The sequence below is a fragment of the Canis lupus genome, chromosome 5, assembly GCF_011100685.1.
Source record: "Canis lupus familiaris isolate Mischka breed German Shepherd chromosome 5, alternate assembly UU_Cfam_GSD_1.0, whole genome shotgun sequence".
NCBI lineage: Eukaryota > Metazoa > Chordata > Mammalia > Carnivora > Canidae > Canis > Canis lupus.
In genome coordinates this window covers 8,516,048-8,529,232 of record NC_049226.1, presented here as the reverse complement: position 1 = coordinate 8,529,232, position 13,185 = coordinate 8,516,048, and the positions used below count along the sequence as shown (strand labels likewise).

The window sequence follows — 13,185 nt, the reverse complement described above, 5'->3', positions numbered from 1 at the left end:
TGGGTCTTTCTTCATCAAGGTAATTTTAATTTACACACAGAATAAACACCACATGTAAAAAAAGCCAAACGACGAGAGTAAAGGCTTGCAAACTATTCACCCATTTTTCTTCTTACTGTACCTATTTCTTAATTCTAAAAAATAAAACTCATGCTTAAAGAGCTTCTGTTTCTTTTTGGGGAAATTATTATGTTGAGTTTTAAAATCCCAAGAGGCAAAAAGTGAAAATGGGTATTATCATAAAACTGAAATACTTGCCTATTAGTCAGTATTTATAGGTCAGATTCTACAAACAACTGCGGAATGATCATGCAAATTAACCCAAAATACAGTTCAAATAAGAAATACTCATTATTTTTCTAGCTACACTCAGTAATTAGCATGAAAGGGTCTTTTCCAAAAGCCAATAAATAAATTTCTTCTTGATCATACCTTTTTATTTTCATGCCATACTAAAATAGTCTTCCACCCAAGTCCCCTCTCTGCTCACTGATCTTTTTGTCCATTTCTGGCCAAGCTATAATGGCATCTTTTCAATCAAGCCTACCCTCAACAAGTTACCCCACAGAAAGAACATCCCTTTTTTGTACTTCTCTGACATTTTCTAAGTCTTTTACTTGTATATTTTGGCTTCTTTGCTGACACCTTTGCCCTATTCCAGTCTATCTTTACCCTACAGCCAGTCTCCCGTTGAAGCATACAGTAGATAGTGTCACAACTCAGCTCAAACTTTCCAATGCTTTCAGCTCAGAAACTGCTTTATTTGCTAGATTAACTGTATTTTACTCTCAGTCAATGTCCTTGCAGGGTAGGCAAGGCACTATGTGGTCTGGCCACTCTGTCATCTCCCTGAGCTTTCTTCCTACAGCCTCCTCTCTTTGCTTCTTTCATAATGGCACCTTCAGTGTTCCTAGGGTACACCAAGCACACTCCACCCTGGGGTCTCTGCACCTGCTACTCTCTCAGCAGGGATGTTCTTTCCCCAGATAGCCACATGGCTTTTCACTTCATCCTTGACATTCTGTTCCACTGTTGACTGCTGAGGACTTCTCTGGCCACCTGGCTTAAATTGTGACAACTGCTACTCCCAAATACTTCTTATATCCACTCCCTAACTTATTTCTCTTATCAGTGCTCATAACTTTTTACTGTACTTCTAACTTAGGGGTAAGTCTCTCCCAACTAGAATATAAGCTCCATGAGTTATATCTATTTTGCAAGGGCAAGGAGTTTTGTCTATTTTGTTTATTGCCTAGCACACAGAAGGCATCCTGTAAATATTAGAGGAACTGAAGTCTTGCCTTATGGTTGGTATTTATTTATGTGTCTTACCCTTCTTGGCAAAGCAAAAGCACCATTAGGATGGATCCTGTCTTGATCATCTTTGTTTTCCCTGCATTACCTACTCTAATGCCTTACATACCATGAATTCCCCAAAATATTTATTGAACATTGATGGGATGGAATAATACAACATGCATGGCCAAAAAAAGCACTACAATAAAAATTTTTAATGAAATTATATATAAGAATCTCCATGACCCAAAAGGACATTTACTAATAAAGGGACATCAAGCCAGCGAGCTCACTCCTCTTAAGGAAGATTATACTCACCTTTGCTCGTTCGGAAGGTAAGCATGGCAGGTTGCCCTTCACCTGCTGCACTTCTTGCTACCATCAAAACTTCATAGAGACTAGATGGCTCCAGTTCTGTTAAATGGAGCTCATTTTCACTTCCTGGAACTCGAACCGTGTGCCAGCTCCCCACCAGGCCAACTCCATCATCTAGCTACTCCAGAGAAAAGCCATTAAAACAGAATAGGTTAAGAGCAGAGGAACCTTCCATTCAAATCTAAGAAAATCTTCAATTCTAGATAAATTTTGGTATGGAATAAAGCTCTGGAAGTAAAAAAGGAATAACATTTAATCTAAGGAGATGTGTAGCAAGAACTTAGGAATTTTCAGGAATAAAAAGACTCCTATCTCTGCTATTTTTACCACTAATTTATAGCCTAAAGTGAGTTATCTCATCTCCCAGAGTTTGCTTCCTTTACTAGTAAAGGAAACAATACTCCTTTCTTACTGGGCTAATAAGAGCATAAAACAAGTATATAATAATCTGTATTAATGATAATATATAATAAATTAGAATATGTATGCATATTTGAATTACATAATTATGCATTATATATTTCCAGCATTCTTCATGTCTCGACACTTTGCACATGCACTAGAGGAAATAAATTTTAAAAAGATCCAATATGCTATGTCTTAGTTAATGGAAACCAGAGAACGACATCGCATAGAAGTTTTTGTGTTGGTAAGAATCCCAGTGAAAATTTCTTCATCCAGAATCATCAGGTTAGAAACAGTGAATAAACTTTCAAATATCACCATGTTAGTTTTTCCAGATATTAAAAATATTACTATTAAATGATGGGTACCAAAATGTCTTGGACAAAGAAAAAGTATTTTAAATATGAGAGCATCTTTTGTTCATTTACTAGTCTCATTAAACAGAGGAGATTTTCTCATTTTGCTTTAATATAAGCCTCTGGAGGGAAACACTGAAAAATCAACCGAGAGGATTAAGATTAAACCAATAAATCACCAAACAATGTAAGATCCAAGTACAATGAAGAAGACAAATTGAAATCAAAATAATTGTCAGAGATTATGCCTGAGGACTTTGTTCAGTGTTTCTAATAAGAAACTGCTTTATTTGCTAGATGAACTGTATTTTACTCTCTCAGAAAGGGAAGGGAGGACTTTTTAAAAAGTAGGCTCTGGAGCTTTACACCCAACGGGTTAAAATGTTTGATAAGAAATGTCAAGGGGCGCCTGGGTGGCTCAGTCGGTTGGGCATCTGCCTTCGGCTCAAGTCATGATCTCTGGGTCCTGGGATCAAGCCCAGCAGGGAGTCTGCTGCTCTTTCTCTCTCTCTGTCTCTCAAATAAACAAATAAAATCTTAAAAAGAAAGAAGAAAGAAAGAAAGAAAGAAAGAAAGAAAGAAAGAAAGAAAGAAAGAAAGAAAGAAAGAAAGAAAGAAGAAAGAGAAAAGAAAAGAAATGTCAAGAAGTCACTAGGTTCTTGGAATTTCTATTTTGGGAGAAATTATATATACTACATTCTTACTGCTTATATTTTTAAGACTGGTAACTCCAGCATGATTGCTAGGATGGCTCCCCCAAAGTCACAGCCCTGGAACACTGCTATTCTATTTCCTGCTGCTCCATAAATGTCAAAGATAATAAGCACATGTTATACACACAATGTCAAGGTGTGTGAAGAGAAAGCTGATAAATGAGAGGACATTACCTTTCGATACTTCACGAAATAGGCATTGATGGGCAGCCCACCATCCTTCCCCGCCCTCCAGACCAGGTTGTAGGTATCGGATGTGTAGGTCTGGGGAGGGCTCAGAATGATGGGGGCATCAGGGACGGAGGCACCACTCGCATTTTTCTCTGGTGCTGAGTCCACCGCACTGGAGCGTTCCTTCACTGGAAACGAGCTCAATAGTCCAGCTTCTGTATTATCTCCTTTATCATTCTGAGGAGGATCGGAAGGTGTAACTGTTTCTGCTTTTGTGTTTGTTTCAAAAGGAACTGCAGAAGAGGGGAGAAAGAGAAAGAGAGAAGAGAGAGCTTGAGGAAATTCATCATCTCAGTGCCTTCTACACAGCGATCGAACTGCCCATGTGGATACGGAGAATCTGAGCCCTGGGACTGAAAACAGGTAACACTTCAATTTGTAATTCATGGAAACATCTAATTTAACCTCCAGGAGCAACCTCTTATTGAAAAAGAAGATGTGGTATCTATATACAATGGAATATTACTGAGCCATCAGAAAGGATGAATACCTACCATTTATATCAACATGGATGGAACTGGAGAGTATTACGCTGAGAGAAATAAGTCAATTGGAGAAGGACAATCATCATATGGTCTCACTCATACGTGGAATATAAGGAATAGTGAATGGGACCATAAGGGAAAGGAGGAGAACTGAGTGGGAAAAGTTAGAGAGGGAGACAAACCATGAGAGACTCCTAACTCTGGGAAATGAGCAAAGAGTTGCAGATGGGGAAGTGGGTGGGGGGATGGGGTAACTGGGTGATGGGCACTGAGGAGGGCACTTGATGGGATGAGCACTGGGTGTGACACTAAATTTTGGCACACTGAATTTAAATAAAAGGAAAAATCAATTATATGATGCAGTAGCTTAGCGATCTGAAGGATGTTATTTTTCCTCACTCTACACTAGTCTTCCCTTTTACAATAATTTGCTAGTTTAACTTCCAAGTTAAACTTGGAACTTAGATTTTAAGTTGGAGAACACAGAGCCTTAACTCCAGTTGGTGATGAAGCGATACATTTCCTTGGGAAGGCAGAAGTAAGACTGTGTTCTTCCAGCCTTGAATCTTAAGAAGGCCTAGTACTTCTACTTCAGTGTTGCCGCATACAGACATCCCAGCTAGCCATGTAGAGAGACTACATGGGTGTGGGGGGGATGAAGGGAAGAAGGGCAGGCAGGTGGTGATTCCAGCCTTCACAAAAGCGCCACACATGGGAGTAAAGCCACTTTGGCTGTTCTAGCCCCAGGTGCCAACTGATCGCAACAGCATAAGAGACTCAAAGCAAGGCCAGCAGAATTGCCTAGCTGCATCCAGTTAGCCCACAGAACTGCAAGAGTTAATAGAGGGGTTGCTGGAGGGGAGCCTGGGTGGCTCAGTCAGTTTAGCATCCAACTCTTGCTTTCAGCTCAGGTCATGATCTCAGGGACACAATCTCAGGTCCTGAGATCAAGCCCTCCATTGGGCTCCACACTCAGCGGGAAGTCTGCCTCTCTCTCTCTGCCCCTCCTCCTGCCTGTGCTCTCTCTTGCTCTTGCTCTCTCTCAAATAAACAAATCTTTCAAAAAAATAAACAAAAGGGGGCTGTTGGATAACTAAAATACTTATCCCACAAGCAAGACAATTTATATTCAACAAGAGGAAAGAAATGAAACAAGACTAGCAAAGATAGAAGAAGAGTTTACTTATTTCCAAAGTAAGCCCTCTTTCTGGATAGAACTGAAGGTTGGCTTAAGAAACTGCCAACCTAGTATTTTTTTTTAAAAAAAGAAACAAATAAGAGGGAAAAAAGAAAGAAATTGTCAATCTAAAGAAAAATAAAACAAGCTGACAGTCTTAATACTAAAAGCATTCAGAACACAAGAGAAGGGAAAAATACTTTTTTTTGCACTGAAAAAATAAATAGCTTGCGTAAATCCTCAGTAAATGTACTGAGCACATATTACGTGCCAAGCATTGTGCTAGACTTAACGAATATGATCGCATTAAATTCTCAAAACAACTTTCTTAGGTAGATAGTAATATTCCCACTTTTGCAGATGAAGAAATCAGGGTTCTGGGAGATGGTGACAATAGCTAGCAGAAGAACGTGAGTGGTGCTGCTGTCAAAAATGAGAGAGCGGTCTATGAAAACAAGTATGCCGCCAGCACCATGAAACCTAAGCACTGACAGCTTGGTTTCTCTAAAGTGCTATTCACACTGGCAACAAAAAGGTCTCCTATTTTTGACCACGTCTGTGGAAGGGTTGTTGGGGGGGGGGGGGGGAGCAGAGGAAACAATGCGAAAGCGTTTCTTCTGCACAATGAGGTCAGATTCCTGGTTAAAAATAAATTCAAAAAAAAAAAAAGGTGGGTGTGTTTTTAGGACAATCACTGCAGTTTAGGGGAGAAGCAACAAAAGGCACAGCCAACAGTGTAAGGTCAGTTCTCTGTTTAAAAAAGAAAAGGTGTCCCAGATGCATCCTTCCCATTAAAGAAAACAAAAAGGCATGAGAAAATAGTATAGGAGAAAACTAATTAAGTTCACTGAGACCAACTGCAAAATATTGCTCCTGGAGCAGCCGTGTTTACCTAGTGAGTCAGAACGTGGGCTGGCTGTGAAGGGTGTGAGCTGGTGCCTGCTGCCACGGACAGATGGACTCGAGGAAGTGCTGGTAATTAGCTGTGGCTCAGGGTAGTGGAGAATGACCTTTTTATCATTAGCAGTTTCATGGATCCTCTGGGCTGGTTACCACTGGGAAGTGGTATGTGGCTGCACAAGAGTTTAAAGACCAGATGCCTCAATTTATACAGAGGCATGAGACAAATTCATGCTACAGCCGGGGTCTAACCGTACCAGGGTCAAAATCCTACTTCTGCTATTCAGGATGCAATGAGACTTCTCTGTAACTTTTATTAAGAAGGGGATTCAAGGGATGCCTGGGTGGCTCAGTGGTTGAGTGTCTGCCTTCAGCCAAGGGCATGATCCCGGGGTCCTGGGATCGAGTCCCACATCAGGCTCCCTGTGAGACGTCTGCTTCTCCCTCTGCCTATGTCTCTGCCTCTCTCTGTGTTTCTCATGAATATGTAAAATCTTAGAAGAAGAAGAAGAAGAAAAAGAAGAAGAAGAAGAAGAAGAAGAAGAAGAAGAAGAAGAAGAAGAAGATTCAATTCCTTTCCCTCTATTTTCAATGCTATATCTTGAGTGCTCACAAGATACGAGACACAATGTATGAGACCTAGGTGCTTCTTTCAAAAGTTTGTTTAATATACATTATTTCAACTCATCTTCAAAACAACTCTGTGAGTGAGCATTTTTAAAGGTAGAATGCTTTTTGAGATGAAAAAGAGATTGATAAAACTCTGCTTTTCTAAGTGCTCTATGGCAATGAGCTTAATGACTCTGAGTCGAAACTAATTAAACAAGGAATATAACCAAACTTGTCAAAGCCATTCCCACTGTGACCACTCATAGCAGTCATCCCTCCCGGACTATCCCAGGCCAACTCCCATTATAGTGCTGAAGAGTTACAACCCACTCTACAAATATTTGTACATCCAAGACCTCAAAACCCAAGGTCTCTGGAAAGAAAAAAGGAGGGGAGGGGAGTAGTCATCTCTCTCTTTGACCTTGCTTACTCCCCTCCTCACAAAAAAAAACAAGGTAAATAGCTCTCAGTATGCTAGAAATTTAATAGGGCTCAGACTCCTGTAAAAAGAAGTGGGTTGTTACGTATTGTGAGCTTCAATAAACTTGCCTGCACCTTAATAATTATAGACCATGCAAAAGAGGAAATGCAGGACCACTGAGATAGGATGTAGGTAATGGGGTTACTTACTATACACGAAAGTGGTATTAATCAAGATTTATAGAATTTTTTTTTAAAATTTATTTATGATAGTCACAGAGAGAGAGAGAGAGGCAGAGACACAGGCAGAGGGAGAAGCAGGCTCCATGCACCGGGAGCCTGACGTGGGATTCGATCCCGGGTCTCCAGGATCGCGCCCTGGGCCAAAGGCAGGCGCCAAACCGCTGCGCCACCCAGGGATCCCAGATTTATAGAATTTATAAAGATTTATAAAATTCTGCAGGGGGGGCAGATCTTAAAGATCTAAAAAGTTCTAACCTAAACAAGTTAGCTTACGTATCTTCTAAAAGATTCAGATCTTTCATAGATCTGAAGTTAGACAAAATACCTAGTTCCATCAGCTATGACTATCACATCTATCCCTCCTGCTATGCTATATGTACAGGAAGCAATCACTTCAGCCAAAAACTAACCAAGCACTGCCTGGGTTACACCTGTCTTACAGTTAACAATTTTGAGTAGAGCCACTCTTATTTTTGCTTGGCAGAGTGGATATATAAACACACTCATGGGGCCGCCTGGGTGGCTCAGTTAAACATCTGCCTTCAGCTCAGGTCATGATCTCCAGGTCCTGGGATGGAGCCCCCCACATCAGGCTCCCTGCTTAGCAGAAAGTCTGCTCTTCACTCTCTCTCTCTCTCTCCACCCCCTTCCCCATCACTCATTCTCATTCTAATAAGTAAAATCTTAAATACATAAATCATAAAATAAACACACACAGGTGTACATACACACACATTTACACATATGTATAAATTTATACAACACTCACCCACCTTCTTTATTTGATGATTCATTTTTTTTAAAGATTTTACTCACTTGTTTGAGAGAGTTTTAAAGTACCAGTATGTAGAGTATCAATATTATTAAAAGTAATTCAAATTTTACTTAATTCAAATTCAAACCTTATGTCAGTGAGTATTTACTTATTAAAGATTTATTTATTTATTCATTCTTTTGAGAGAGAGAGCACGTGCAAGCGTGCACACAGCAGAAGGGGCAAAAGGAGAGGAAGAAGCAGGCTCCCCACCGAGTGGAGATCCCAATATGGGGCTCGATCCCAAGATCACGACCTGAGGCAAAGTCAGATGCTCAACCACCCAGGCGCCCCTGTTTGAGGATTCTTCAGATGACCAAAATCAGTATTTCTTCCTTCCCTAACCACTACATGGGATAAATCATCATTAGATAATAATTAGATAGTAATAATTATAACCTAATACTTAGAATTTACTGAAGGATTTCTATTGCCAGACACCAATCTAAACACTTCACACATATTAATTTCTTAAATTCTCACATCTATCTGGTGAGTAAGGCCTTCACTATCCCTGTTACGCAGATGGAGGAACAAGCACAGACGAGTTCCATGGTTTGCCCCAGGTCTCTCAAAGCTCCTAAGTGGCAGAGCCAGGAGTCTAACCCCGCCTACCTGCTTAACCGCCACATCATTCCCACCTCTAGCATTCAGAGTAGCACAAGAATATAAATGGAAGTCCTTGGCCTTCCCCACTTCTCTTCCAACCTTCAGCTTCATCTAGAGCTAGAGGGTCCTTGTGCACATATGAATAGAAACATGTGTACACATCCAACCTCTGTCCACTTCACCTTCACTCCTGTGCAAAAGACCACCCCTTGGCTACTCTTCTGGCTTAAGAGTACCGGCATACCAGGGGTGTGGCCTACACTCTGGAGGATAGGCCAGGGAGAAAGAGCTGTGTGGAACTAGACTGTGAACTAATTAAAGCAAGGGATTCCAAAAACTCAGTCCTGCTATATAGAAAGAGGAACGTGGGTTCCAGGCTCTGGGTAAGCACAACCCCTTAACCCCATGGACTATGTGACCTGTGGGATCTGAGGACCCAGGCAGAAGAAAGCCGCACGAAGCCTTCTAAGGCAGCAGCCCAAGGCGGGGACCTCAGTTGCCAAAACTAAGGACAATTCTGCTCTATGATTCTCCACCTCTTGCATGACAAATAAGGTGACAGTCTCTACTCAACTACCTGCTGGGGAATGCTGCTCTAAATACTCACTGACATAAGGTCTGAATTTGAATTTGAATTCATTTAATAATATTGATACTCTATATATTAGTACTTCAAAAACTGCATAAAACTTTTAAGACATCCTCACCAAGAATCAGGAGAATATCAAGAATTAATGTTACACATCCCATTAGAAAAATAACTTTGGTGAGAGGTACTGTTAGCACCGTGATTCTTTCTCAATGAAAACCAACTCTTTAGACTTTGGATTCTGTATCTATCAAGGGCTCACCCGAAAAATGTCTGCAACGACCACTTTCAATAGCTTAGAAAACCAAAAGCATTAATCATGAAAAGAGGTCATAACTTGGGCTTGCTCCCACATGAGAGCTGTCCACAGGACAACTACAACCCTAACAAAAAGATCAGAAATGGACATTAAGGTTCATCTGGGTCTTGTTAAGGCCAAATACCAAACACTAGAGTTCTATATTTCACTATCGTCAGGAAACCATATATATATTTAGAGATTGCTGGACTCATGAAAATAACATACTTCAAAGCACTTCCTCCCCTACTATCAGAGGAAGCTAATCACCTGAGAAAAAGAACTAATGGCAACTCACCAACTGTGAGGACTGCCTCTGACTGTGTGGTGCCATGTTCATTTGTGGCTTCACAGGTGTATTTCCCAGCATGCTCCTGAGTGACAGCCTGAATATACAGAGAGCTTGAGCCAGCTCGGGACATGATGAAGTAGACAGGCTCCAGGTCAAAGCCCCCAGGCCGTAAGTGTGATTTCCGGGATTTAGATCTAAGCACTTGCAATGGATGGCTGGTTATCAACCCATGCCGGTCATACCAACGCATGACGGGGACTGGCACTCCGGTGGCATTGCAGGACAAAGTAACAAAGTCTCCATCTACCACCTTTGCACTTGCTGGTGCTGTAATTATAACTGGCTTGAGTCCACTGTCTATTAAAAAAGTAATTCACAAACACAAAAAAATAAGAACATTGTTGTATCCATAGTGCAAAAGTATATAAACTCATTTTATTACATAACTGTTCTCAATGTCATGTCCAAGTAGCAGTCTTACAGGCATCTTTTATCCATGTGTTCCTTAACAGTGTTTTTTTTTTAATTGAAGTATAATCGACATAAAACCTTAGCTGCAGGTACACATCATGATTCAATACACACACACACACACACACACACTTGGTGAAATGAGCCCCACCATAAATCTAGTTACGATCTAAACAATGTTTCACATGCACAACAGTACAAAGAACACGTTCATTCATTGAAAGAACAGTGTTTGCATAGTCACATGCAAACAGGGAGACAATAATGATAATAGTAATTTAAAAAAGAAATAACTCTCTCCTCGTTAGCTCCCTTCTCAACTTTTAGCAAGTAAAACTGTCCACAGAAAGTAGAATTCAGGGCAGCCCGGGTGGCTCAGTGGCTTAGCACCGCCTTCAGCCCAGGGCATGATCCTGGAGATCTGGGATCAAGTTCCACGTTGGGCTTCCTGCATGGAGCCTGGTTCTCCCTCTGCCTGTGTCTCTACCTCTCTCTGTCTCTCTGTCTCTCTCTGTGTCTCTCATGAATAAATGAAATATTTAAAGAAAAAGAAAAGAAAGTAGAATTCATCATTGTAGACTCCTAGACATTTCCTACTTAGACTTCTCGTCCTTCAAGAAAAAAAGGAATGCATACAAAGGAATGTGTTGAGAGCTTTCCAATATGTATTCTATACACATCTGACCACTACAAGTATAGAACAAAACCCCAGACTTTAAACATGGAAACAATGTGAAGTAGCATAAAACAAAATAATACTCCTTCACAAAAAATAATTCCAGGGAAAACATCTGATTACAAAAATCCTAGAGAACCCCGTTCTGAGTAAAAGCTGATGAACGTATTTCTTTTTTCTTTTGTTAAATTTTATTTATTTATCCATGAGAGATTCAAGGAGAGAGAGGCAAAGGACAAAAGCAGATGGATGAGCAGGCTCCCTTGCGGGGAACCTGATGTGGAACTCGATCCCAAGACCCCGGGATCACAACCTAAGCCAAAGGCAGATGCTCAACCACAGAGCCACCCTGGTGCCCGAAGAATGTATCTCTTACCATATACACGAACAATACTTTGTCTCCAAACTACAGTGACATCAATTCTCTTTCCTTTTGGCCCCCAAATATTCATTGCCTTGAGTTATTTTTTTAAGATTTATCAATTTATTTCAGAGAGAGAGAGCGCGCACACACACACAACGGGGAGGAGCAGAGGGAGAAGGAGCGAGAAACTCAAGCAGATTCCACACTGAGTGCAGAGCTGGACACGGGACTCAATCTCATGACTCATGAGATCACGACCTGAGCTGAACCAAGAGTTGGGCACTTAACTGCCAGGTGCCCCTGGAACTATTTTTAAGTGCACCTACAAAGGAATATTGATTACAAATGGCATTTACTCCACCCTTTTCTTCCTCTTGTCCTACTTCCTACATTTGATAAAAATAACATTTGGTATGATTAGATTTCTAAATTTTTGCCAGTTTAACAAATGTAAGATGCTGTCTCACTGGTCATAACCTGCACTTCCCTGAGTCCTAACAAAGTTGAACATCTTTTCACCTGGGTCACTGATATTTTTCCTCTTCTGTGAAACGCCTTTGGTACATGGGGTCATTTTCCATGGGGTCATTTATCTATTTTGTAATGGTTCAGAGTTCTTTGCATATTCCAGATACCATTCTTTTATTAGTTCTATATGTTACTAGTATCTTCTCATGGTATATTGCTTTTCATTTGTAAAGGTATCCTTTAAATAACAAGGATGTTCTGATTTCAGTGTAGTTGTAACAATTTTTTTTAAATGAGCCCCAAATGTCTTCAGTTTTGAAACCCAATCAGATAGATACTCTCCTACATTTTCTATAAAAATGCTGCCATCTTCGGATGTCAAATTAGCTCAGTTGGTTAAGTAGTCAACTCTTGATTTTGGCTCAGGTCATGATCTCAGAGTCATGAGATCAAATCCCACAACAGGCTCTGTGCTCAGCAGAGTCTGCTTAGGGGTTCTCTCTCCTCTCCCTCTGTCCCTCCCCCTGCTCATGCTCAATAAATAAATAAATAAATATCTTTTTTTTTTTTTTAATCTGCCATTTTGGCTTTCATGGATAGGTCTCTAATCCACTATGAAATTGTCTTTGTAGGGATCCCTGGATGGCGCAGCGGTTTGGCGCCTGCCTTTGGCCCAGGGCGCGATCCTGGAGACCCGGGATCGAATCCCACATCGGGCTCCCGGTGCATGGAGCCTGCTTCTCCCTCTGCCTATGTCTCTGCCTCTCTCTCTCTCTGTCTCTCTCTGTGACTATCATAAATAAATTAAAAAATTAAAAAAAAATTGTATACATTATAAGTCAGAGATTTAATTTCTTTCTCTCCATTTTGATAGCCAATGGTCCCACATCAAAACTTGAAATGAATATCCTCCTCTTGCTAATCTGCAATGCCACCCATGTCAAGTCCTTAGCTGCAAGTGTCTTTTTGAAGTCTCTGTCTTGTTCTAAGAGTCTATGTATTCCTACACCAATATATTTTAATTACCACAGATCTTTGTACACTAATCTCTGTAAAAAAACGAGTCCCCCATGTTCTTTTTCTTCTTCTTTTAGTATGTCTTAGCTATTCTGGGGCCTTTGATCTTCCATATAAATTTCAGAATCATTTGTCAAGATCCTCAAAATATTTTGATAGGATTTTAATTAGACTTGCATGAATCTACAGAACAGTTTTTGAAAAGATCTGACAGCTATATAATACTGAATTCTGGTATCTACCAACTGGTGTACCTTTCTAGGTTAGCTAGGTCCTCTGAATGTTGCTAATATTAAAAGGTGACTTTGAAATTATATTTTCTGTTGTTGCTGGTTATAATAGTTAATTTTATGTGTCAATTTAATTGGGCTAAGGGA

The 13,185-nt window shown here is 40.4% G+C and overlaps 1 protein-coding gene across 8 annotated transcripts in view; it reads right to left on the bottom strand.

Annotated features, from left to right (window-relative positions):
* The window catches only part of CDON (cell adhesion associated, oncogene regulated), a 99,514-nt gene that overhangs the window by 38,999 nt on the left and 47,330 nt on the right, over positions 1 to 13,185 (bottom strand). For 7 of the 8 annotated variants that reach the window (XR_005359088.1, XR_005359087.1, XR_005359089.1 and 4 more), the window contains 3 exons: positions 9,819 to 10,169; positions 3,320 to 3,609; positions 1,615 to 1,789 (listed from right to left, as the gene is read on the bottom strand). Coding sequence is in view for 5 of the 8 variants with exons in the window: in XM_038535703.1 (XP_038391631.1) it covers positions 1,615 to 1,789; positions 3,320 to 3,609; positions 9,819 to 10,169 (816 nt within the window). In the remaining 3 variants the exon portion in view is untranslated. The remainder of the gene's footprint in view (positions 1 to 1,614; positions 1,790 to 3,319; positions 3,610 to 9,818; positions 10,170 to 13,185) is intronic. The other variant, XM_038535707.1, reaches the window with a different exon arrangement.